Below are 26,520 nucleotides of genomic sequence, written 5' to 3'. Positions count from 1 at the left end.
GATGACGCGGGCCGTACTTTGTTAATATGTATGACTTTATGAGACATTGTCGTTTCTCACTATTACATACAAAATAGCCAAAGCGGCACTCGAGCCGCAAGTGACAGGTTCACGAGCCGCATGCGGCCCGCGGGCCGCAGAGGTTGCCGACCGGTGCCATAGAGTAATATAAGTAAAGAAAGACTGGTAACTCGATATATCAGTTTTCTTGCCAAAACGCGCGTTATTTCGTAGTCGACATCTAACGTCAAATAGAGGAACTATCACTATCAGTATAGAGTTTCGAGTAATACGGTTATAATATTAGCTGAAAATTGTTAAGCAATAGATTTTTTATTCCCCGCGACATCTATTGTCGACTAGCAGTACTGATATATTCCGCTACTTGGCGCTAGATGTCGACTACAAAATAACGCGCGTTTTGGCAAGAAAACTGATGTATGGAGTTACTACTCTTTCTTCACTTATAATTACTCTATGATGAAATGATGATACCAGCTTAATTAAAAAATGTTATTCTTATTATTAACTTATACTTGTGTACAGGTAACGCCGAAGCCAGCCATGAAAGTGCAGAAAGTGTCCAGAAACACAAAAGTTTCAAGAAGTCCACGAAGCCCGTCTCCTAAAGGGAAGTACAGCTCTGTGTCGAGCAGCAAAGGTTTGTACTTTATTATATTACCAGCTTTTGCCCGCATTGCGGACTGTTGGTTACATCCAATTCAACCGACCGATCAAAACCCGCAATGGTATGAAACTCACGTGCGAGTTCTCGCATCCTCTAAATCAGCCCTCGTCCCAGTTGTCCGCCGCGGCGCATTTCGGACGGCTCTGGGATCTCCAATGAACGCGCCAGTGCCGTCGTAGCGCTATGCCCCTTTGTGGGCCCCCTCTTCTTTCAGTCGCAGTCCCTAGCTGCGACCGTCTCCGACCCCGAGAGCCCCTTTTAGTCTAAATCAGCCCTAAATGTTTCAATAAAGTAATGTGTGTAATATATGGCAGGGTCGACGGTGACTGTGGCGCACTTGTACGCGAGCGAGCGCAGCGCGTCGTCCGCCACCGACTCGCGCTGCAGCAGAGGTCAGTCTCGACAAGCGGCCTGCTTTCTTTCACTTATAGCACAGAATAAATAATAGTACTAGGTACAGAAGACTCACTCTCTAACAAAACGCGTCTGTCACGATCAGCACAGATATGGCCGCTAGGTGGCGACAGCGCCACGCGCGGCTTATGGAAAACCCCAAAATTGGGGCGAACGGATGTACTTTAAGCTACCTGCAGCAAAGCGACGAAATCGCGGAGTGAGACACGCCTGCTTATAGTACGTTTTTTTTAGCATTAGAAATAAGGTAAACAATCTTGATGTGGCTTTTAATTGAAAAACACATTATAAAAATAATTTAAGATAAATATGTAACAATTATGATTCTAATACGATCATTTATATTCTTCTGCTTTAATAAGTAATAGTTTTTGATTTTTAAAAAGCGTTTCGTTCAGCGGTTATTGAATCCCCATACAAATTTCCTCCTCCCTTTTCACACCCTTAAGGGATGATTTTTGAGATTAAATGTTTGCTATGTTATTCCCCGGGACTCAAACTATCTCTGTACCAAATTTTAACTAAATTGGTTCAGCAGTTTAAGCGTGAAGAGGAATTTAAAAAATAGCATTTTTTTCATATTTTATGTATTTTTACTTCGGAATGGTGTCATTATGATATCAGAAATGAATTCGGCACCCCCGATTTATACGAAAACGATACCAAACTTGGCCTAGTAGCTTAAATGATACAGATATCAAGATCAAGTTGAGAGCCCCCCCCCTAAAAATTTACATCAAAAATCTCGGTGGTTCCACTTCTTGAATCCATCCTTGGGTCCTAAGGACCAATCCTGCCAAAGGAAATCTCTTGTTCATGCAACGCCGTATGTTAGCTCCAGCACCATCCGCTATGAACAACTGCATGAACTGCAAGAGTTAAACTACATAACATACGCAGTGCAAGTGTTATTTAAATATCATAATTTCATAGAAGTTTGATGTTTAAAATAACACTTGCACTGCGTGTGCTATCAAAATCGTTGCAGACATATCTTGGTCTAACTCTAGATATCCGTTTTCTTCAAAAGAGCATATATTGTTAAGAAAGAAAACACCATACATCATTAAATAAAGGATTTAATACATAAAACACGGAAAACAGGCGTAGCTTCAAGTAAATCACACTCCGACGCAGTAATGGCGGGCGATCCCCGTCTGACAGTCCGGGCCGCGCCAGTCGTAGTGTCACCATTGGCACCGACCGTAGGGCTGCGTTCGAGCAAACCACATAATCGGTTATCAATATGAACTTTTTTTCTGTTGTTCGTGTCAGACTGGCGGCCCGAGCTGCTCCACGAGGCGAGCTCCAAGAACCTGGTGGCCGAGCAGGAGTCCGGCGTCAACGTGGTGGCCAAGATCGACGTGCTGCCCTTCATGGGGTAAGTCCGACCCACCATAGACAAATAACTAAGCATAGATTACGTACTCCATACATCAGTGATTAAAAATTAAAACCAAAATATTACTTTGCTAATCCGCGAAAAGATAACGTATCGTTTTAATTCATACGAATTTCTGCAGTCACGCCTGATTCTATTCATTACATCAATTATGTTATCAAAACGACTATTATTTTCGTAGTCGACATCTAGCGTCAAGTAGCGGAATTATCAGTACTGCTACTCAACAATAGATGTCGCGAAGAACGGAAAGTCTAATGCTCAACAATTTTCAGCTAATCAGCTAATATTATAACCGGATAAACCGGTACTTTATTTTCAACTCCTTCTACTTGTAATATTAGTTGTAAATTGTTGAGCTATACACTTTATGTCAGTCGCGACACACGTGACATCTATTGTTGAGTAGCAGTACTGATAATTCCGCTACTTGACGCTAGATGTCGACTAGGAAAATAATAGGCGTTATGGTAACGTACTTTCTCTATGGTCCCACTTATTCGTGGCCTTCATTAGCAGTGAATTCTCAGAATAGTACATTATGTATGAGGTACTATAAATAAATAACCGAATTATTCTGTAAATAAATAACTAAATTATGAGATCAAAGGATCAAAGGATCTATCTTCGGACGGGTGCGTGGATATTGTGAGTGTTTCGTGTCGGACTATTGACAATAATTAACATTATGTGTGGTGGGTGGTTTGAAAATGTGATGTCTACCCCAAACTTTTCCATACACTTTTCGTCGGGTAGATGCACAAATCTCTGTTTTGACATTTTGCTGGGACATCAGTCAGCCGCGACCACGACCTGTGAAACCTGTGTCGAAACGTCGGTAAATCAAGGTAATTGAATATAATTCGCGTTAGACCCGTCTATAATGTGAGTTAATATGTATTCAAAACGCGAAAGTTTAAAATATTATAAATTATGAGAGTTTGAAAAGTTCCCAATATTTCATAATCATCATAATGAGACCATGTACAGTCGCCATCAGATATATCGGAGCGGCCAAGGTGTTCACAACATCTGAACACGCGCTCTAACGCCTTGACAATAAAGGCGTGCTCAGATATTTGTGAGCACCTTGGCCGCTCCGATATATCTGATGGCGACTGTACTTACCAGATGTAACGAATAAATTTCTTTTGTTTCGTTATCGGAAACGTTCCAATCATGTCTCTTGTGTTAAGAAATGACATGTAAGGCGGCCCGAATTATGACCTATAATTATTGGATTATTCTAGCTAAAGCATAAATGGGGGCTTATTTCACATTTCTATTTCAAATTGTAGCACCTACGAATGCGAGTGGGAGTCCCGTGCGGGCGACACGTGGTCGTTCCGGCTGCTGCGCTCGCGACTACGGCTGCTGATCCGACTAGAGCACCGCGCGACTAACAACACTAGATCGCTAGTGCGGGCCGACACGCCCGTCAGACTAGTGACCGTGCAACATGCCACCCTCGACCAAGGTAGGATACACTTATACTAGCGGCTACGGCTGCTGATACGACTAGAGCACCGAGCGACTAACACCACTAGAGCGCTAGTGCGAGCCGACACGCCCGTCAGACTAGTGACCGTGCAACATGCCACCCTCGACCAAGGTAGGATACACTTATACTAGCGACTACGGCTGCTGATACGACTAGAGCACCGAGCGACTAACACCACTAGAGCGCTAGTGCGGGCCGACACGCCCGTCAGACTAGTGACCGTGCAACATGCCACCCTCGACCAAGGTAGGATACACTTATACTAGCGGCTACGGCTGCTGATACGACTAGAGCACCGAGCGACTAACACCACTAGAGCGCTAGTGCGAGCCGACACGCCCGTCAGACTAGTGACCGTGCAACATGCCACCCTCGACCAAGGTAGGATACACTTATACTAGCGACTACGGCTGCTGATACGACTAGAGCACCGAGCGACTAACACCACTAGAGCGCTAGTGCGGGCCGACACGCCCGTCAGACTAGTGACCATGCAACATGCCACCATCGACCAAGGTAGGATACACTTATACTAGCGACTACGGCTGCTGATACGACTAGAGCACCGAGCGACTAACACCACTAGAGCGCTAGTGCGGGCCGACACGCCCGTCAGACTAGTGACCATGCAACATGCCACCATCGACCAAGGTAGGATACACTTATACTAGCGGCTACGGCTGCTGCTGATACGACTAGAGCACCGAGCGACTAACACCACTAGAGCGCTAGTGCGAGCCGACACGCCCGTCAGACTAGTGACCGTGCAACATGCCACCCTCGACCAAGGTAGGATACACTTATACTAGCGACTACGGCTGCTGATACGACTAGAGCACCGAGCGACTAACACCACTAGAGCGCTAGTGCGGGCCGACACGCCCGTCAGACTAGTGACCATGCAACATGCCACCATCGACCAAGGTAGGATACACTTATACTAGCGACTACGGCTGCTGATACGACTAGAGCACCGAGCGACTAACACCACTAGAGCGCTAGTGCGGGCCGACACGCCCGTCAGACTAGTGACCATGCAACATGCCACCATCGACCAAGGTAGGATACACTTATACTAGCGGCTACGGCTGCTGATACGACTAGAGCACCGAGCGACTAACACCACTAGAGCGCTAGTGCGAGCCGACACGCCCGTCAGACTAGTGACCGTGCAACATGCCACCCTCGACCAAGGTAGGATACACTTATACTAGCGACTACGGCTGCTGATACGACTAGAGCACCGAGCGACTAACACCACTAGAGCGCTAGTGCGGGCCGACACGCCCGTCAGACTAGTGACCATGCAACATGCCACCATCGACCAAGGTAGGATACACTTATACTAGCGACTACGGCTGCTGATACGACTAGAGCACCGAGCGACTAACACCACTAGAGCGCTAGTGCGGGCCGACACGCCCGTCAGACTAGTGACCATGCAACATGCCACCATCGACCAAGGTAGGATACACTTATACTAGCGGCTACGGCTGCTGATACGACTAGAGCACCGAGCGACTAACACCACTAGAGCGCTAGTGCGGGCCGACACGCCCGTCAGACTAGTGACCATGCAACATGCCCCCCTCGACCAAGGTAGGATACACTTATACTAGCGACTACGGCTGCTGATACGACTAGAGTACCGAGCGACTAACACCACTAGAGCGCTAGTGCGGGCCGACACGCCACGCACGCATTGCAATATTATGGTACTATCGAGCTAATCTGATGATGGAGACAGGAGGTGGCCATAGGAACTCTGTGATGAAACAACGCAACCTAATTGTGTTTGGGGTTGGTAGAATTCTCTCGATGAGTAGTTGTCTGTGAAAAGAAAAGTACATACAGTCAGTGATACAACCTAGTTCTTAAAAATTAATTTAATACATCACCAATTCGGAAAAGGGATCTGCTACACATGATTTTTTTTTCTTTTTTGCATACAATATTACTAGGTGGTTCGCTTTTCATACAAAATTCAATCAAAGCTCATTAAGTAACTACACACTATTAGTACACAAATATTTTCGCATTTATCTTCTTTCGAATATTCGTTTGCGCGAAATTAACAGGAAAACAATGTTTCATACAGAAATCATGCAAAAATCATAGTTAACTTTTCATCAATTTTACGTATGTGTGTGTCACAAATGTCGTGTACAGATACATTTGCGACGTTGCCATTCCATTTCCGACGTTGCCGGGCTGACCACGGCTCGAATTTGGAGTGCCGTCATGTTTAGTGCAATTTTGTTGACACTGATATTTGACAGGTAGTTAATTGACCTAAGCGAGAAGTTCGTCAGCTTAGCTAAGAACTATCATGGCGTGTTATGCAAACAGTCGCTTTTTTGCTTGCAAACGGAAGATTCCCGGTTCGATCCCCAGTCATTGTATGCTGAAACATAACTTTTTGTATTTTTGTTACACCTAAATTTCGTATTGTTTTTTTATTTTTATTTAATTTTTCTTATTATCATAAATCGATTATTAAGTATGGGCTACACGTATTGTTTTATTTTTACAAAGATAATTAGTAATTATACTCTACCTAATCTCTCTGATTTTTACAATCAGGACATCTTCACTGCAATAAAAACCGGGCAAGTGCGAGTCGGACTCGCGCACGAAAGGTTCCGTGCCATAATGCAAAAAAAAAAAAACAAAAAAAAGCAAAAAAAAAACGGTCACCCATCCAAGTACTGACCACTCCCGACGTTGCTTAACTTTGGTCAAAAATCACGTTTGTTGTATGGGAGCCCCATTCAAATCTTTATTTTATTCTGTTTTTAGTATTTGTTGTTATAGCGGCAACAGAAATACATCATCTGTGAAAATTTCAACTGTCTATTACGGACTATTACGGTTCGTGAGATACAGCCTGGTGACAGACGGACGGACGGACGGACGGACGGACGGACGGACGGACAGCGAAGTCTTAGTAATAGGGTCCCGTTTTACCCTTTGGGTACGGAACCCTAAAAAGTAGTGTATAAAATTTCCTGTGGTTAAAAATAATGGATTTTGTCTATGAATGAAAAACACAATTATTACTATAGTTTGTTTTTTTTAGCATTAGAAATAAGGTAAACAATCTTGACGTGTCTTTTAATTGAAATACACATTTTAAAAATTAGTTACGGCAAATATGTAACAATTATAAATCTAATACGATCATTTATATTCTTCTGCTTTCATAAGTAATCGTTTTTGATTTTTAAAAAACCTGATAACACTGAGTATGTGGGGGAAGCGCTGCTGGCCTAGCCGAAAGCAATTCGGAGGTCACGGGTTCTAACCCCGGTTCGTACCAATGATTTTTCGAACTTTTGTACGAAATAGCATTTGATACCTACCTATTTACACACCGATACCTATTTTTCGGTGAAAGAAAACAATGTGAGGAAACCGGACTAATCCAAATAAGTTTACTCTCTGGGTTGGAAGGTCAGGGCAGTCGCTTTCGTAAAAACTAGTGCGCATGCCAATTCTGGGATTAGTTGCCAAGCGGATATTGAATATCTGGGAGACCGACCAAAGCTTAGAAAACATAAAAACTCAAAAATGCGCGTTTTCTCATAGACCTAGCTAAGAGATCAAACCCCTTATAGCAAATTTCATCGAAATCGTTAGAGCCGTTTCTGATACCATCCAAATATGTATATAAATAAATAATTATATATATAATAATTGCTCGTTTAAAGGTAAGATAACACAAAGGAGAAACGAAAAGAAATTACCTACTCGCACCAGTCTTGAACCCCAATCCTCTTGCACGTATTTCCACGAACATACCGTTACGCTATTGCAACATACTTACGTTGTGTGAAATTGTCTACTACAAGGATCACGGAAACACTGTTTGCATGTGTGAGTAATAGTAGGAAAAAGCGTGACAGCAACACTCCGTCGAATTAAAAAGGTGGTTTTTGCACAATGAAGTATTCAATGTTTATTCTAATAGTTCAATATTTACTTAAAAAGTGCGCGAAACATACTTTTAAGTATACAAATACCAAGACCATTTCACAAAAAAATAAAATCTGAAATTTTGCAAAAGTGGTGCCATCTAGCGAGAGTTAAGTTTTGAGTAACCTAGGCGAACCACCTTAAATAATATCTTGAACTTCGGTTTTTCATGCGGTTTTCACCTATCAATAGAGTGATTTTTAAGAAAGGTTCGGTTATATAATTTGAGGTTTGTGTAAATTTGTGGAACTGTCCGTGTGATGCCGGGGCGGGTCGCTAGCAGTGTTGCCAACTCGGATTTTGAAAAAATGCTTGACTAATGTCTAGATTATGCCAAAGATTTATGAAATATGCTAATTAAATGCTAAAATGTCACTTGAAATTAGACACTTAAAACACATACATCATTCAAATTTGCCGCCTTTTTCTACTGACAAGATCCGCTTGACCAACTTTATACACCGTGTTTTTTTATTTCCGTTAATTTCAAGGGTGCATTCCTGAGCTTAAATCAAGTAACTTTCTCAAAGACACAGATATTCTAATTAACTCCATTTCGGAGATAATGAATATTTTTTTTTTCTATAAGGCCTCTACAAGCGTGTACACTTGCCTTAGGGCTGGTTTACATATTGATTAGTGTTTAGAATGAGTTCATACATTTGCTACTAAACTTAAGGCGCTCTTATACTTGAGTTTTACGTTTCCGAGGGGGTGAAGCAGACGGGTGGTAGAACAGGCGGGCGGGCGCCCCGCGCGCCCCGCCGCACCATTCCCGCGCAGCACGTCTACATCCTTATTCTGGCGCCATCGGTATTCTGAATATTCTGATTTGTAAGTTCCGGGATTTTTTCCGGCAATTAATATCGAATAAGGTTTATTAGCAAATTCGTATTTTAATGAGTACTTAATGAAATACAATATGGGAGGATACCCCGACAAACTAAGAACCTAATCAATCAAATTATACCCAATTATTATGAGACAGAAATTAGTACTTACTTACCTTAAAAATATAATAGCAACGATTTTTATTGCACACGCAGTGCAAGTGTTATTTTGAACGACAAACCTTTATGAATTTATGATTAACACTTGCTCTGAGTGTGCAATCAAAATCGTCGCAGACTCGGTCTAATTCTAGAAGTCAATTTCGGGCAAGTAGGTATTGAAAATAAGGAAGAATACTGTAGTTCGTTTTTTTTTAGCATTAGAAAGTACTTGAAAGAAGGTAAGCGATCTTGACATGTCTTTTAATTGAAAAGCGCTTTTTTAAAATCAGTAACTATTACTTATGAAAGCTTATTTTATGGTGTACTTTCGTTTCGGCCAAATACATTTCGCCAAATTTCACTTCCCAACAAACTTATCGCAATAGTTTCATTTCCCAAAGGAACCTTTAGCAAAGTTACACTTCGCATATAATTTATTTGGTCAAATTATCATTTGGCATGATTTTACTTTGTCAAATGTTATTGGAACAAAAACTTATTTAGCAAACGTTTTTTATTGTCTAATATTATATTCCAAAAAGATGTTTGGTCAAAATTGTCACTTCGCAAATTTGATAGGCATCTCTATTTAAATTTGTACTTTTTGTTATGTTAATATAGGTACGTTAAATTCTATTCTATTTTTATATATTAGGACTTTTATTTTATATAAAATCAATCAACATTTGGCATGATGTGTATCCCCGTAGCTGCAGGCGTCCATAAGTTATGGTGAATGCGGGTCGTATGCTTGCTTGCCACCAGTGTGGTATATAAAAACAGATTTTTTTTAAATAAATTTCCATATAGCACGGTACGGACTAGGTGGAAATAAGGTAGAAGTACTAGTGCTCAACGCTGCACTAGTATTCGACTCGGGCACTTTATGTCAAATTAAATTTGAATACAAAAAGATCGTCGCCGTTCATATTTAACCTATATTACTTTGACATAAAGTATAGTGTGTAGCTTTCAAATAGATGTCAACGGCTAATCCTATTGTCTATTGTTAAGTAAAACAGCACGTGCTACTGTGTACCTGCAAAAAAGGGTCTTAATTATGTTATTTTGCACCTGAGGGCGGGCTAGGCCAACGCTCAAAAAACCAGTGTAGGTGCGCTCTTCGATAACGTGCCTTTGTTAGGCATCTCGATGACACATTTTAGACTGGTTCTGTAGCGTTCGACTCGCCGGCACTCAGTAACCGAAGTACGTATTTTTATGCAGGTGGTTGTGGCACGTGGCACGAGCGGTTTTACTTAATAATAGACAATAGGATTAGCCGTCGAGCTCTATTTGAAAGCTACACTCTATACCCATGTCGAATACTAGTGCAGCGTCGAGCACTAGTACTTCTACCTTCCCTAATATTAAACATAAAACCAGTTTAGGCATTTTTCGACCACTTCCCTTAAAACGCATGTAGGTATCTCGGAAACTAAAAGCGGTGAAATGGTTACCACCATACACTAAACACTCCCCCCTCATAGGTATTTGAATCCCGTACACATATGTTTAAAAATGATTCAATTTGATTAATTTAATAGCCTTTAATAAAATATGTTTACACAATTTATCAATCGTGACTGAATTCCGGATTGGTTAGATGGGCGTGTGCCTTTGCTTCCCAACTTGTTATAAAATGACAATATGACGGGCGAATGTCTGAAATGTCACAGTAATTGAGAATTATTTTGCTTTTCTTCGTAATTATGTTGAAAAACATTGTGTGTATAACATATTTGCATATTTATACAGTGGTTACCCATTTTATGAAACGTCCACTAAACTAGCATAGGTCCGACGCTGGCAGTGGCCACGGGCGTACTGGCGCGGGGAATGGGCGCAAGGTATTGCCGCGTAGGGTGTAATTTAGTAGGCAAAATTTGAATTCATAAAATTATGAATGAAAAGATTAACGTATCGATAAAAGGACCAGCAATAACGAAGATTTACTTAAAAGCTATCGAATGAGGTAAGTTTCATATCCATTTTCGTCGTAGTACTTCTAAAATATGGATCAAAAGACAGCTTTAAGCATGTTTTCAACTTAAGATTCTATCGAAAAAATAATGAGCCGTTGTGTTTCTGACAAGCAATAACGTAGTTCAAGGACTAAAGTTATACATACTAGAAAATAATGCATGAAATCCTTGTAAAAGTCTGTAAATATGGTTACAAAAAAGCGCATTTTACTACACACCGCGCCTTAAGTACAATCTCGGCCGATCGATGTTCGAAATGACATTGATATGTCAAAGATTTCAATTGTTTGGTTGAGTTAAATGTAATGTCCGTGTTATAACAATGCTATATGCTACATTTAATTACTATTTAAACTTAATTCTTTTGGAAAAAAAACAAAAAAAATTTTTTTTTTTTAAATTAACTATGCCATTTAGTTATCTTAAATGTACTTAACCATACCCCGAAGTTAACGGAATTCAATAAAAACACGGTGTATAGACCGTCGACGTCCATCCGTCCACAAAAGTCAATATTCATATGAAAATAAGAACCACACAAGGCGATGGCGCATATTGTTGCTGCCTAGTTGGTGCAAACTCGGTTTTAGGGATTGCAATCCGGTCCGGCGGATCCGGTAATCCGGCCGGATCCGGTACTTTTTAGAAGCTACCGGATCCGGTTAAAATCACCGGATCCGGGAAAATAGAAATAAAAGACCGCACGCAGCACACACTGCGCGTTTTAGGTGAGATAAAGGCGACGGATAGAAGAAAGAAGTTAAACAGAATAAAGAACGAATGAAAAAATCTAAATTTAGTAAAATACGAAGATTTTTAATATGACGATGTTTGAGAACAGATGAGGATTTCCTTTTCTTTCATGTTGGTGGCACGAATCGGCACGATGCGATGGTTACTTAAATAATTAGAAGTAAAAATTAAAGGATGGAGATCTCATGGAAGGCATTTGGAACGACCGGTCTGGCCTAGTGGGTAGTGACAATTCAGTGACCCTGCCCATAGTGCCCATGAAGCCGATGGTCCTGGGTTTAAATACCGGTAAGGGCATTTATTTGTGTGATGAACATAGATATTTGTTCCTGAGTTATGGGTGTTTTCTATGTATATTTATAAGCATGTATTTATCAATACACTATAAGTATATTTAACGTCGCCTAGTAGTACTACCTAAAGCTAGCTAATACCCATATTACAAGCTTTACTTGGTTTGGGGCTACGAATAGGTCGATCTGTATAAGATTGTCCCTAAATGTTTATTCATGAATTATTTATTTATTTGTGATTTAGGCTATAAAACTATTTTCACGGATAAAAATGAAAGCAAGATAATATTGGAGCGCAAATCATACAATTTTGGTTAAAAGTAAAATAGCTTGTTACTAGAATGGATGGCAGCGTTACAAATAATTCCATCAAAGAACAGTTACGAAAACTTGTCCTTTCAAGGAGTTCCATTTTCCATCCCATAATTATCCCATTAACAGGCTTTGGAATCTAATCAAATTTATAATTTTATTGTAAATGTAAGCAGAATGTGCATGATTGAATATAATAAAATTAATAAATGACTTAGATTTCTAATATTTATTTTTATTTTGAGATTGATTATGTGATACTTTTTAATACATACATAGTTTTATTTAACTGTTGAAAAGTTACTTCTTATTAACTTCAAATTGTTGCTTTATGAATAAATTTGTAAAAAGACCCTTTATTTCTCATATAACGCATAAAACTTGAAAAATATGTCATTTAATTAACTTTAATATCCTTATACTTAACTGGATCCGGCCGGATTGAAAATCAATCCGGTTTGCAATCCCTACTCGGTTTAGACTAAATTATGCTCAAAAATATGCCAGATGCTAAATGGAAAATTTTGGTGCCAAAGGGGGTGAAAATATGGCAGATCTGGCATCATTTATGGCAAGTTGGCAACACTGGTCGCTGGTAACGTATGAATGTATGTTTGCAGAGCGCACGGAGCCGGTGGCGGCGCTATGCCTGTGCCTGGCGGCGCAGGCGCTGCAGCGCGTGTGCGCGCGCGGCGTGGCGCGCGCCGGCGCCGTGCCCGCGCTACTGCGCCGCTGCGCCGCCATCGCCAGGGTGAGTACTACATACAGAGCGCACGGAGCCGGTGGCGGCGCTGTGCCTGTGCCTCCTTCTCGATTATTATTATTATTAAAGTGACGTTTGTGTATATAGGTGGCGCTGCACTGGGGCCGCTGCATGCGGCAAGCGAGCGCTGCACTCGCCTTCTCGCTCTCCGAAGATGGCTGTCTCTCTCTCAAGGTAAAGTGGTAGGCAGTGTTGGCAAAAAATCAATTCGAATTGACGATTGACGATTGACCGATCAATCCGAATTGACGATTGACGAAACTAATTCTAAATCTACTGATTGAAGATTGACGATTACTAATCGTTAATTCGAATTGATCGGTCAATCCTCAATCCTCAATCGTCAATTCGGATTGACGATTACTTTGTATGTACCTACCTAATGTCCTTTTTATTTAGGCCATTTTTCGAAACTAGCCAAATACGTTCAAAAGCGGTGTCTGAGTTTACCAAAGGTTCCGAAACATGTTTCCGACGGCAATATGAAGGATGTCCTTTTTGGAACATTTTCGGGACTTTCCTTGAAATTAACCAATAGCGTTCAAAATCGATATCTGGGGTGCCCAAAGGTTTCGAAACTTGGTTCCGAGGGAAATATTGAGAGATGTCCTTTTTTGGGACATTTCTATAAATTACCCGATTGCGTTTAAAATCGATATCTGAGGTAACCAGAGGTTTCTAAACATCTTTTCAACTGCACTATTGAAAGGTGTCCTGTTTTGGGACATTTTAGTGACATTCTTTGAAAGTGACTGCTTGTATTCAAAATCGATATCTGAGGTGCAAAACATGGTTTTAACGGCAATATTTAGATTCTACACTTTAGCCGCGTACTTACTTTACTACCTGCATTACGCCACCCTGCTGATAACAAGATGCGTTCTAAAAACGTACGAGTGCGAAAGAGATAGCATGATTCTAATCCTTTTATTGTTCTAGTGGTGTCCAGTTTGAGTCCAGTAGAGATAAGACATTCGGTCTTCAACCCTTGTTGTTTGTTGGTGTGTGACTGTGTGTGTTTGTTTTAAATTGGACTGTGGGTTTTCTTTTGGCGTTGGCTTGCTATACGGACTTTTGGATTTACTTCTGGACTGCTTCATACGATTAACTTGGCGTGACTTTGAGGATTAGACATCGCAGTTGTTCTTACGGTAAGTAACATTTACCAACTATTATTTGTCGTAAAGGTTAACATTGAATATCTATGGGTACATTTTTTTTATTCTAGAACAATGTTATGTGGGTTTAAAAATTTCTCTTTGTTATTTTCGTGTGCAAGATTAATGGATAAAAAATAATTATGAGAATACATCTGTAAGATAACTTCTATACGATATTATAATTATGTCTAAATCAATAAAAAAAATATCATATTTCGGGCTCCCTTCGATTTCATTTGATGCTTGTTATGTTTTTATGACAGATTGTTATTGTGAGATAAATGAATAAATAATATCCATAATAACAAGTAAAGTTCAATATATAAAGCCTTGCCAGTATTACAGTGAATACCGGGGGATATCCCGATACTTACTGTAATACTCGCAAGGCATTCAATAAAAATAAATCATTCTTTTGGGCAACCTCTGGGCACCACAGATATAAATTTTGAACGCAATCGGTTGGTTTCAAGAAATGTCCCAAAATGTCCCAGAACAGGGCATCTCGGAATATTACCGTCGGAAACATGATTCGGAACCTTAGCGTAGGTAAAAGGTCATTTCTCGGTATTGCCGTCAGAAACATGTTTCGAAACCTTTGGGCACGTCTGTATTGCCGTCGGAAACATGTTACCTACCATGTGAACCTTAGGAAATCTCAGATATCGTTTTAAAGTGCCAACGAACAATTTAAAAAAAATGTCCCGAAATGGAAGGGACATCTTTCAATACTGACGTCGGAAACAGTTTTCGGGACCTATGGTCGACAATTCGACATCGATTACGAATATGAACGTAATCGGCCAATTTCGAAAAATGTCCCAAAAAGGGACATCAGTCAATACTGACATCAGGAACATGTTTTCGAACCTCTGGGAACCTTAGATATCGACTTTAAGTCCAGTAAGTAAGTCCCAAAAAAGGACACCTTTGAAAAGTAATCTTAGGGACTATCGTTAATCTAGATTGAGAATTAATTTAATCCGAATTGAGGATTGATGCGTTAATTCCGATTGATTCAATCGGATTGACGCGTCAATCTGAATTGAATCAATTCGAATTGATCAATTCGGATTGATCAATTCGGATTGACGCGTCAATTCGATTGATCAATCCGGATTGATTTAGTTCAGATTGATGCCAACACTGGTGGTAGCAAATACATTTGTAAGTGGTAGATTTTTTTATTAAAGATAATCAGAATAAAGATAAAATATGTGACATATCACTAACATGGGTTAATCATAATATGCACTTAGTAATAAGAGTTACTAATATAATAGGAATAGGTATCGTGCGTGTTGAAGGGTCTGCCATCTTGTGGCCAGAATCGGAAACATAATTTATTGTTCTCGTACGTTTTCTTGTGTATAGTAGGTTTTACTGTTTCGTGGGCTAAATCGCATTGAAGCAGAATTTTATGTTTTCGTCTCGCGTAAAAAAAATTACGGCTTCTGTGCTGTATCAGTATAAATCGGTTTAAATTAATGTTTAGCGTTTATAGTTTTATAAAATAAAAAGTATACATGAGTCGTATAGCTTTAAATTCGGGTAAATCCATTTATTGTTTATTGTTTATTATTTAAGTTGACAATTGTACCTTAACAGCTAAAGCCACAGCGGCACAAATTGGGAGACAGTAATACTTATACCTAGGGTACACAAGTATTTACATAACAATATTATAAAATACTACTTACAGGCATCTCTCGCTCTATCACTCTCTTACACTCAATCATCAGTCGTCCAATTGCACTTACAAACAAATCACACTCCGGGTGTGCCTCGAGCACGGAGTTGAGCAGAGCGTGCGCGCGCGCGACCGGCGCCTGCGCGTGCGCGCGGTGCCCTCCGCCAGCAGCGGGTGGCGCCGCCCAAGAGTGTACTGGTTAGGCACAAATAATCGCATGAAGGCCTCGACAAGGGCTACGCTATCTATTCTGTTTCTAATAACACCGATCGTGAATTTCGCCAAAGAGAGCATCCTCCGTAACTGGAGCGAGTCGTACCCTAGGTGTCCCTGCAGAAACAGAGTAGGGTACATATACGGATAATAGGTGTGTGTTTTTTTGTATAATGCCCTAAGATACGACTTTTGGACTTGCTCCAGCATAAGTGTATATTTGCTTTCATGCGGACTCCACACCACTGCATTCGTTTCGAGAATGCTGCGCACGAGTGCCGCATACAACACGCACATGGCTTCCACAGTCAGGGGCGCTGAATTGCGCAGAACGAAACCCAGTCTGCTGTACGCAGTCTTAGCCACGGCCTGGACATGTTCGCGAAACGTTATATTTGAGTCAAAGAGAACTCCTAAATCCCGTACCTGTTCCGAGCGCGATATGCCGGCGCCGCCAATATTGTAACTAAATATTTGAGGTGTATGGGACCGGGTGAAAGACATCATTTCGCATTTACTTGCATTGAAATAGAGTTCATTTTCAACACTCCAACGATAAACTGCCTCTATGTCCCGTTGCAGCTCCTCGCAATCCCTTTGGCTTTGGATCGGTTTAATCAATTTCACATCATCAGCGAACATTAGCACTGTGCAGTGATGCACTTCGACAGGCAGATCGTTTATCAGCAGCACAAAAAGAAATGGTCCCAAGTTGGACCCCTGACTGATACCATTTGTCAGATTTGTCAGATTATGCGATTTTGGTATTAAGAAAAGGTATTTTTGAGAGGGTCGAATGGATTTACCCGAGTTTGAAGCGGGCCTATTTACATGGTGCTAGAACTCGCATGCCAGTTTCATTACATTGCGGTGTTAGATCGGCCGGTTGAATTGGATGTAACCAATAGTCTTCGATGTAACTAAAACCGCCATACACTAGGAATCCTCTAGACCGAGTTTAGAGTAATTATTTCATGCAACCGATGATGCCAAAAATGCTGGGGTGCGCGGGACGAGGTGAGCGAAGTTCCGTGCCGTGATTGGTCTGTTCAAAGACACGGACGTCACACAAAGACACTTTCGACTCGAACATGGAGTAAAATTACCGTATGCGGCGGGACAGAGGGGGTAGCGCGACTATGCTCAGTCTGGAGGATGTTTTGTCTGTGAAAACCGCATACGAGTTCGCGCACCGTCTAAATTAGCCCTAAAGGGGTCCACTGATTAACCCTTTGACCGCCGTTGGCATGTATACAAGACAACGATAGAACGATACACTGGCGCCGCTGTCTTGTATACAAGACACAAATTCAACCGCTCGGTAAATGTGAAAAAACATCAATTGTAGTATTTTTTTACACTCGTGTTAATGTTTTAGGTCTTTGATTTTTAAAATAATTGCATTTAAAGCAGATAAACAAATCCATTCTTTTATAATAAGGCAATCAAAAAAATTGCTCCAGTTTTCAACATTTTTCATGTTCCTCGTCGCCGTTGTCTTGTATACAAGACAGCTAGGGATGGGAATGTTAACTCGATATGAGAATATTAGAGATGCAACGGATAGTTGTTTGGCCGGATACTGGATATTCGGCCTGACCATCGGCCGAATATCCGGTATCCGGCCGCCGAATATCGGCCAGCAGAGCTGCACCTACATTTCGGTTTTTCAGATGCGCATTCTGCAGTTTTGCAAGTCAGTTGAATCTCTAAATTGTTTTAAAATAATAAACAAGTACGATTATGACCGTGACTGTTTCTTAAATCCAATTTGTTTACTCCGAAATCAAGCAATGGTACTATCCGGTATTCGGCCGGATAGTAGGGCACTATCCGGTATCCGGCCGGATATTAAAATACTGGCCGGATAGGGCGGATACCGGATAGTAACCGAATATCCGGTGCATCTCTAGAGAATATGCAAAATAAATATCAAGTGGCCAATCTGGTTTTATTTAAGCATTTGAACACCTGTTAAATGCCAATTGGTGATAACTAGTAACTAGAATACGTTAAACGAGAGAGAGACAGGCATAACTATAGCTGGAGTTCAGGGAACTTGTTCAGCTGTCCATAGTAGAGTCAGACAAGTAAATCTGTCCTTGTGGTCTATTTGCAGAACAAATGATTCATTTTGAGATGATAGTGTAGTGGGGAGTGATACCCTGCAGTGACCGCTTCGCACAAGAATGGTACCTACAGGCGGACGCTCGGACTAGTCAGTGTCGCCTAACTATGAGAATGTTATGTATTTGAAATTGACGAAAAATTATTATGGTGTAATACGGGAACTGACAAGCTCTTCTAAGGAACATGTCGAATGTGAAACATGCATTCCCGAACATTTCTGATCCCCACCCTTTTCCAATATTATTGTTCTTCACTCATTGACAATTCAACCCACGTGTCATTTTCCCCAATGCAGTTCCGGTACATTTATATTATCGACACACGATGCGCGGCTCTAACCATACGCTTATAAAGTTTACGTACCAACAAGCGCTTACGCCGTTGACCTAGAGACTATTATTACTTAATCCGCGCGGAAACGGTCCTTGTCGGTCTGCACTGCGGGCAGTCCATGCGCGCCGTTGTCATGTATACAAGACTTCTCGTAGAGCCTAGTGCGGTGATATTACGTCATGAATCGATATTGTTTAGTGGTTGTTTTAATAATAAAGACCTTTATTTTTAACATTGTCGTGTGTAAAAAATATGTTAATTTTTGGCATTCTCGAAATAAATTAAAGTTGGTTAAGAACAAAGCCAAATTGAGAAGATTTTTACCATAAATTGTAAATATCGATATCACATTTTGCAATCCCTAAACTTTTTATTAGCTGTTACTTAGAATTTACTCTGGCGTGTGAGTGAGCGTCTTTGCGGACTAGGTCCGGCGGCCAAAAGGTTAACAGTCCGCCGGTGTAATAGGCGGAGCGCCAGGGTGGGAAGGGGCGATTCAGTAAACACAGTATACCGGTTGACAGATGTAATACCTTCCAGCTTCTACACTCTAATCCCCTAATACTTGTTATACTAACATTATATATACTTATTCTACGTGATCGAAGAGGAAATCCCTTATCGAGTGGAGGCGCAAGATCTACATTAAATGTGCTGATCACTCAATATGCACAGACGTGCCAATATGAGTGTCTGCCTATCGCACCTCCCCTGAAAAGGTAGGGGGTTCCCTCCCCTGAAAAGAACACTATCGGTGATACAACTTTACTCTATTCTTATGTACTAAATAATCTGTATTATTTTTAATTACCTCTAAATTTGACCCTATCATTTATTTTATTTAATATGGTCCTAAATATAGGTCATTTACTTTATTGTAACATTCATTCTTAACTAATACCAAATCACCTATCTTAAAATTAACAATGTTTGACTTATAATGTAGTATTTTATATGTTACCTACATACTTTGATTTAAAAAACTATTTGTAACACAAACATTGCATTTCACAATTAATATTTCACATTCCAAAGTTATAATATACTTGTCTTACATCCTGCAGAATACAGATTTTTATTGGTAAAAATACAAGTACATTTTACAAGTCAGAATAAAATACAAATTATACAAGTGATAAAACAATTATAGTTCAATATAAAATAACAATAACAAACAATCATAATTTTCGTTTCACAGTGTTGGGTCTGCTTTATCCAAGTCCAAGTAATCTAAAAAATTATAGAAATATTATCTCTCGACAAACGTCTACTGCTAAAATCCTGCTTATGAGAATCTATACATCGTTTTATATAATGTAGTTTTTTCCAATAATACTCGTACTCATAGATACCGTCAATCCGTTTAGTACTACCAGCATGTCCACTAGTTAGTAACAATAATAATCCTTTAGTATAACTTCAATCATTTCCCGATCGGTAATTTTCGTTAACAACGAAATAATTCATACATAACCTAGGTAATTCATCTTGTCCCGCGCGAAAAACCTTACTTAGTTCACCTCGTAACATACTTTTTATTTGAGCTCATTTTTAATACATAACAACTCTACTATATTCAACCTTTTCCACAATGAGCCATAACCCTAATGTCTGCATTGGGACCTTCCCATAACATAATCAAGTCTCGTAACGATACGTCTAAGCGTGCCTTCGTTCATGGAGAATCTTGATTTTTATAAATTGTAGAGCTCACACCAACAACATTATCAGTATCATTTTTACCGGTTCGCTATTACGCATCTTCCATCAATCTCGTCATTATTTACTCGCGCAAATTATTAATTCTGTATCTTCCTGTGTCCTATTTATGATATCTACTACTCTAGGCTGGCCAAGCTTTAAAGACGTAGTACCAGAGTGTCGTGTCCAGTTTATTTGTTTAAGTATAATCCGTTAGAATCCTAAACTAGCAACTCTTAACTCATATCTGATAAATTCCTTATTTGAACAAGTTACCACTACGTGATTACTAGTATTATAAGACCACATATTTACATAATCTTCGTTAGACACGCAAAAAAAACAAATTAATTACGTTTGTCATCTAAGTCACGTGCTGAATAACATTGACATTACACTATCCCTCTTACCTACAGCAACTGTTTGATTTCTGTCTACTCGCGAAAATACACCCGTCCTCGACCTTGCTGACTCGCACTAATCGTACCGCGATTATAGTTTGAGTGTGCAAAAATAAATTCGTTACAATCATTTTTAGAATGCATAGAAAGAGACGTCTTTAATAAAAATCGGTAATTATCCGACCATACTACCCTGAATATTACCTACCCTCAATCTCCAAGAGTAAATACTCAAATCTTCCTACCGTTATTAACGCGATTTTTAAAATCCACAGCTGCAACTTCTTTACAACAATCTTTAACTAATAAATTCACTTATCTCCTGTCATTAACTTATTCCTACTTTAAACCACGTAATACTTCTAATAAATCCTTAAAGTTAACTAAGTAGAAAAATAATTCACACAGATAAAAAAAAAATACATAACACGCAAAATACCCTTAAAAATTTTCACCTCGCTCGACACGACGCTCCCAGCACCCGGCAGCAATGCGTAAGCACACGCGCAGCCGACGATATACATCTTGGACCTCCGTCAAATCCAAACCCGCTGAAGCCAATGAAGCGATGTTGATACTGGCCACGGTCACTATTATGACCACATTCTTCAGTTTATTAACTCTCATTTTGGTACTGTTGATTACCAACTAACAAGACAAATCACTGGATAAGTTCGACGCCGCCGCCTCGTCCTCAAAGTCCTCTTCACTGTCGTCGTCCATGATGATCTTATACTCGCAGTATCCTCACGCAGAGTCCTCACGTGTCACGGTCGCCATGTAATAGGCGGAGCGCCAGGGTGGGAAGGGGCGATTCAGTAAACACAGTATACCGGTTGACAGATGTAATACCTTCCAGCTTCTACACTCTAATCCCCTAATACTTGTTATACTAACATTATATATACTTATTCTACGTGATCGAAGAGGAAATCCCTTATCGAGTGGAGGCGCAAGATCTACATTAAATGTGCTGATCACTCAATATGCACAGACGTGCCAATATGAGTGTCTGCCTATCGCAAGGTGTCGGCCTGTCAGTTGTTCGAAACTGTCAAAATTTTGTAGTAGTAGTAGTAGTAGTAGTAATCACTTTATTGTACACAACACAGGTTTACAAAAATAAATTACAGTAATGGAAGTACAAAGGCGAACTTATCCCTATAAGGGATCTCTTCCAGCTAACCTTCGATTAGATGAGAGGAAAACTCCAGTCAGGTCAGATAGACAAACTTACGGGATGTACAGTAATATTTAGAAAAAGTAAACTAACGTATTGTCAACTCATAAAATACATAAATAATATTATCGAATAAAATACATAAAATACATACTAGCATACATACATTTTGTTCTGACTGATAGGCCGATACCGTCTGGCGGACTGTTAATCAGTGGGCCCCTTAAGCGACACACATCCCGTCCGATCCCCAGGTGGCGAACATCCCTCTGCGCTCGATCTGGGAGGTGACGCTGCGCGTGGAGCTGTTCGACGACGGTCGCGGCGCGCCGCACCCGCGCGCGGCCGGCGTGAGCGTGACGCCCGTGCTGGCCGCCCATCCCCCCACCCCCACCCCCGCCGAGCTGCGCGCGCTGCTCGCCGCCGTGCCCGAGGACTGGGGACACGTGCCGCGCACCATATGGTACCGTCCACACACACACACACACGCCCGTGCTGGCCGCCCATCCCCCCACCCCCACCCCCGCCGAGCTGCGCGCGCTGCTCGCCGCCGTGCCCGAGGACTGGGGACACGTGCCGCGCACCATATGGTACCGTCCACACACACACACACACGCCCGTGCTGGCCGCCCATCCCCCCACCCCCACCCCCGCCGAGCTGCGCGCGCTGCTCGCCGCCGTGCCCGAGGACTGGGGACACGTGCCGCGCACCATATGGTACCGTCCACACACACACACACACGCCCGTGCTGGCCGCCCATCCCCCCACCCCCACCCCCGCCGAGCTGCGCGCGCTGCTCGCCGCCGTGCCCGAGGACTGGGGACACGTGCCGCGCACCATATGGTACCGTCCACACACACACACACACGCCCGTGCTGGCCGCCCTCCCCCCCACCCCCACCCCCGCCGAGCTGCGCGCGCTGCTCGCCGCCGTGCCCGAGGACTGGGGACACGTGCCGCGCACCATATGGTACCGTCCACACACACACACACACACGCCCGTGCTGGCCGCCCTCCCCCCCACCCCCACCCCCGCCGAGCTGCGCGCGCTGCTCGCCGCCGTGCCCGAGGACTGGGGACACGTGCCGCGCACCATATGGTACCGTCCACACACACACACACACACGCCCGTGCTGGCCGCCCTCCCCCCCACCCCCACCCCCGCCGAGCTGCGCGCGCTGCTCGCCGCCGTGCCCGAGGACTGGGGACACGTGCCGCGCACCATATGGTACCGTCCACACACACACACACACACACACACGCCCGTGCTGGCCGCCCTCCCCCCCACCCCCACCCCCGCCGAGCTGCGCGCGCTGCTCGCCGCCGTGCCCGAGGACTGGGGACACGTGCCGCGCACCATATGGTACCGTCCACACACACACACACACGCCCGTGCTGGCCGCCCTCCCCCCCCACCCCCACCCCCGCCGAGCTGCGCGCGCTGCTCGCCGCCGTGCCCGAGGACTGGGGACACGTGCCGCGCACCATATGGTACCGTCCACACACACACACACACACGCCCGTGCTGGCCGCCCTCCCCCCCACCCCCACCCCCGCCGAGCTGCGCGCGCTGCTCGCCGCCGTGCCCGAGGACTGGGGACACGTGCCGCGCACCATATGGTACCGTCCACACACACACACACACACGCCCGTGCTGGCCGCCCTCCCCCCCACCCCCACCCCCGCCGAGCTGCGCGCGCTGCTCGCCGCCGTGCCCGAGGACTGGGGACACGTGCCGCGCACCATATGGTACCGTCCACACACACACACACACACACGCCCGTGCTGGCCGCCCTCCCCCCACCCCCACCCCCGCCGAGCTGCGCGCGCTGCTCGCCGCCGTGCCCGAGGACTGGGGACACGTGCCGCGCACCATATGGTACCGTCCACACACACACACACACGCCCGTGCTGGCCGCCCTCCCCCCCACCCCCACCCCCGCCGAGCTGCGCGCGCTGCTCGCCGCCGTGCCCGAGGACTGGGGACACGTGCCGCGCACCATATGGTACCGTCAACACACACACACACACACGCCCGTGCTGGCCGCCCTCCCCCCCACCCCCACCCCCGCCGAGCTGCGCGCGCTGCTCGCCGCCGTGCCCGAGGACTGGGGACACGTGCCGCGCACCATATGGTACCGTCCACACACACACACACACGCCCGTGCTGGCCGTTGCATTTTGTATTTGCATTTTAAATACAAGTATTTCAAATAAGTCACATCTCTGGCCATTATACACGGTGTAACATGAGGAAACCGAATAATTTAAACAACGTATCCCTGATCATATTTAGAGCCAAGAAATGTCCTATAAACTTTTTTGAAATTCGCCTAGTTTCAGAGATAATATTGATTTAAAAAAAAATCAAGTTTTTATTGTTACATAGTGTAAAAGGCCTTTTTGAGGGTGATGTTGCTGCTATGCGACATAGTCTACATATCCTTATTGATAGATGTCAAAAAGTGACAAGTAACACTTTGCAAAAAGTAGGTATTACGAAAAAAAAATGTAAAAATCAATTTTAAGGGACAACTTTACCAATAACATTTATTTTTTATGTACATTCAAAAAATTTAAAAAACTAAACAAAAAAAAATTTTTTTTTGGCGAAATTGACCTAAACCCATATTACATTTTTTCCTTCTTTTGACCTCAGAAACGCGTGGTTAAGGTTATTCGGTTTCCTCATGTTACACCGTGTATTCATTAATATGAAATTAATTACAGGACTAACTCTATTTATTTTTCTAATTGCAGGAAAGTATTCAAATATCTGAAGAACAAGAAGCCGGAGGACGACCTGTTCATCATGTAACGCACACACATACACACGCAAACGACTACACGACAAAACATGCTATACTACACTGCGGTACAAAAACTGCCTTCCGCGACCTCGACTCACCGACGGAGCGGCAGCTGACGTCCACGAGAAGTCATTACGCATCACCCTTAACTTCAGAGGTTACCGCCCGGAATACGATGACTGACGAAATTTACTACAAGTTATTACTGTTACTATATGGTAATATGCAGGTTCATTTCCAGTCTAAGGTACTGGAGACCTTGGTCACTCATTCTTTCGTCGTATGGTACCGTACCCAAATTGGTACAGTAATTTTGGCTACGGTGGTACACACGGCCATAACATACCCACATACATACATATTAGTTTAGATTTTAGAAGTTAGTGATATAAACTTAAGCGGAAGATATAAGCTACGACCACAAGACTGATTTTAATTTTTAACAAGCAGAAACGTCTGCGAACGATGCTATTAAGCTTAGAATAAATTTAAAAGTGGAAAAATTACTGTCTTGGGTGAGACTTGAACTCACGGCCTCTGGATCGATAAGGGTCCCCTTGACCTATAATATGGTGGAAAGATTTGCTGGCTAGGGATGAGGTCTTGGTGGCTCAGATGGCAGAGCGCTGGAGTATCGATCCAGAGGCCGTGAGTTCAAGTCTCACCCAAGACAGTAATTTTTCCACTTTTAAATTTATTCACAAGACTGATTGTTAAATATACTTTATACTAACATCACCTATCCTTACTAATATCATAAATTCACTCATTCCGCTGAACAGATTTCGATGAAATTTTGTATGGAGCTAGTTTGAAGCCCGGGGAAGGACTTAGAATAGTTTTTATCACTCTTTCATCATCATCCCACGCAGTATTACCCTAAAAACTATTTTTACAGTACATATGGTCCTATTTTCCCGCACTAGTGCGTGAAATAGCACTTTTCGTGCGTATGTCAAAAGTTTACAGGGCCATAATATGTACTGTAAAACGATGTACGATACACGTGCGAATAGATAATTCGAATTTCCTCTTTTCCGCACTTGTATCGTAAATAACTATTGCATGTGCCTGACGTACCATATGGATTTGCCTCTGTACATAAAATTCGTGTTTTAACCGTGGTACCACGGCTTTTGTACCACAGGGGACCACGGGTAATTTTTTAGGTTAGGCTCCAGTTTTAAGTTATCTTTTTGAATACGAAACTTTCCGTGGGCCCACGGGTCATTCCTCAGATAATTTATTTCCCCATAGACCCACTTCAATTTTTTAAGCGTAGGTTGGTAGGTACGAGTAGGTAGGTTAGGTTGGTTCGTTAGGTAGCTTCAGATGCCCGAAAAGCCCGCGAAGCGGGGCTCCGTCTAGTTACGTTGTTAAGACAATGTTTTTGGAGAAGAAACACTAAATTTGCAATTTGCTTACGGCAATTTACATAACGTTTCACGTTTGTAAAATGACGACGCCGTTTGTAATAATTAAATGTAAGAGAATGTAATAATTAAACCTACCTACCTATATAACCTTCCAAATATGACAACGGTGGTCCACGGGTAAGAGACAGTTCTTTTCAATTACCCGTAGTCCCATTTTGGTGCAGTGGGTCTACGGGGAAAAAAATTACCCGTGGTCCCCTGTGGTACAAAAGCCGTGGTACCACGGTTGAAACACGATAAAATTTAGTTTTAAAATATAAAGATGAAAAATGTAGCGCTGAACATACTGTACTAAGATACTATGAAATAGCAATATAAACATTTTGTATTCTGTATTAAATTGTGTTTAATTCGTACAATTATTATGTTGAATTTGCATAAGAAAAA

At 42.4% G+C, this 26,520-nt stretch overlaps 1 protein-coding gene and 1 non-coding gene across 2 annotated transcripts in view; both read left to right on the top strand.

Annotated features, from left to right (window-relative positions):
• LOC134676565 (uncharacterized) overlaps window positions 1-25,123 on the top strand; it is a 42,685-nt gene extending 17,562 nt beyond the window's left edge. Inside the window, exons 16-23 of the mRNA XM_063534956.1 lie at window positions 547-661; window positions 1,003-1,080; window positions 2,366-2,483; window positions 3,803-3,981; window positions 12,936-13,066; window positions 13,166-13,252; window positions 22,141-22,349; window positions 24,648-25,123. Of these exons, the coding sequence (XP_063391026.1) occupies window positions 547-661; window positions 1,003-1,080; window positions 2,366-2,483; window positions 3,803-3,981; window positions 12,936-13,066; window positions 13,166-13,252; window positions 22,141-22,349; window positions 24,648-24,705 (975 nt within the window). The 3' untranslated portion in view covers window positions 24,706-25,123. The remainder of the gene's footprint in view (window positions 1-546; window positions 662-1,002; window positions 1,081-2,365; window positions 2,484-3,802; window positions 3,982-12,935; window positions 13,067-13,165; window positions 13,253-22,140; window positions 22,350-24,647) is intronic.
• A 174-nt stretch (window positions 25,124-25,297) lies between these two features.
• Window positions 25,298-25,370, top strand: Trnad-auc (transfer RNA aspartic acid (anticodon AUC)). Its single transcript has one exon. It is a non-coding gene; the product is annotated as a tRNA-Asp (tRNA).
• Window positions 25,371-26,520: the final 1,150 nt, after the last annotated feature.

This window comes from Cydia fagiglandana, chromosome 24 (assembly GCF_963556715.1).
Source record: "Cydia fagiglandana chromosome 24, ilCydFagi1.1, whole genome shotgun sequence".
NCBI classification, from domain to species: Eukaryota; Metazoa; Arthropoda; class Insecta; order Lepidoptera; family Tortricidae; genus Cydia; species Cydia fagiglandana.
Note: the sequence above shows the minus strand (reverse complement) of the source record. Positions and strands in the feature narration are given on the sequence as shown.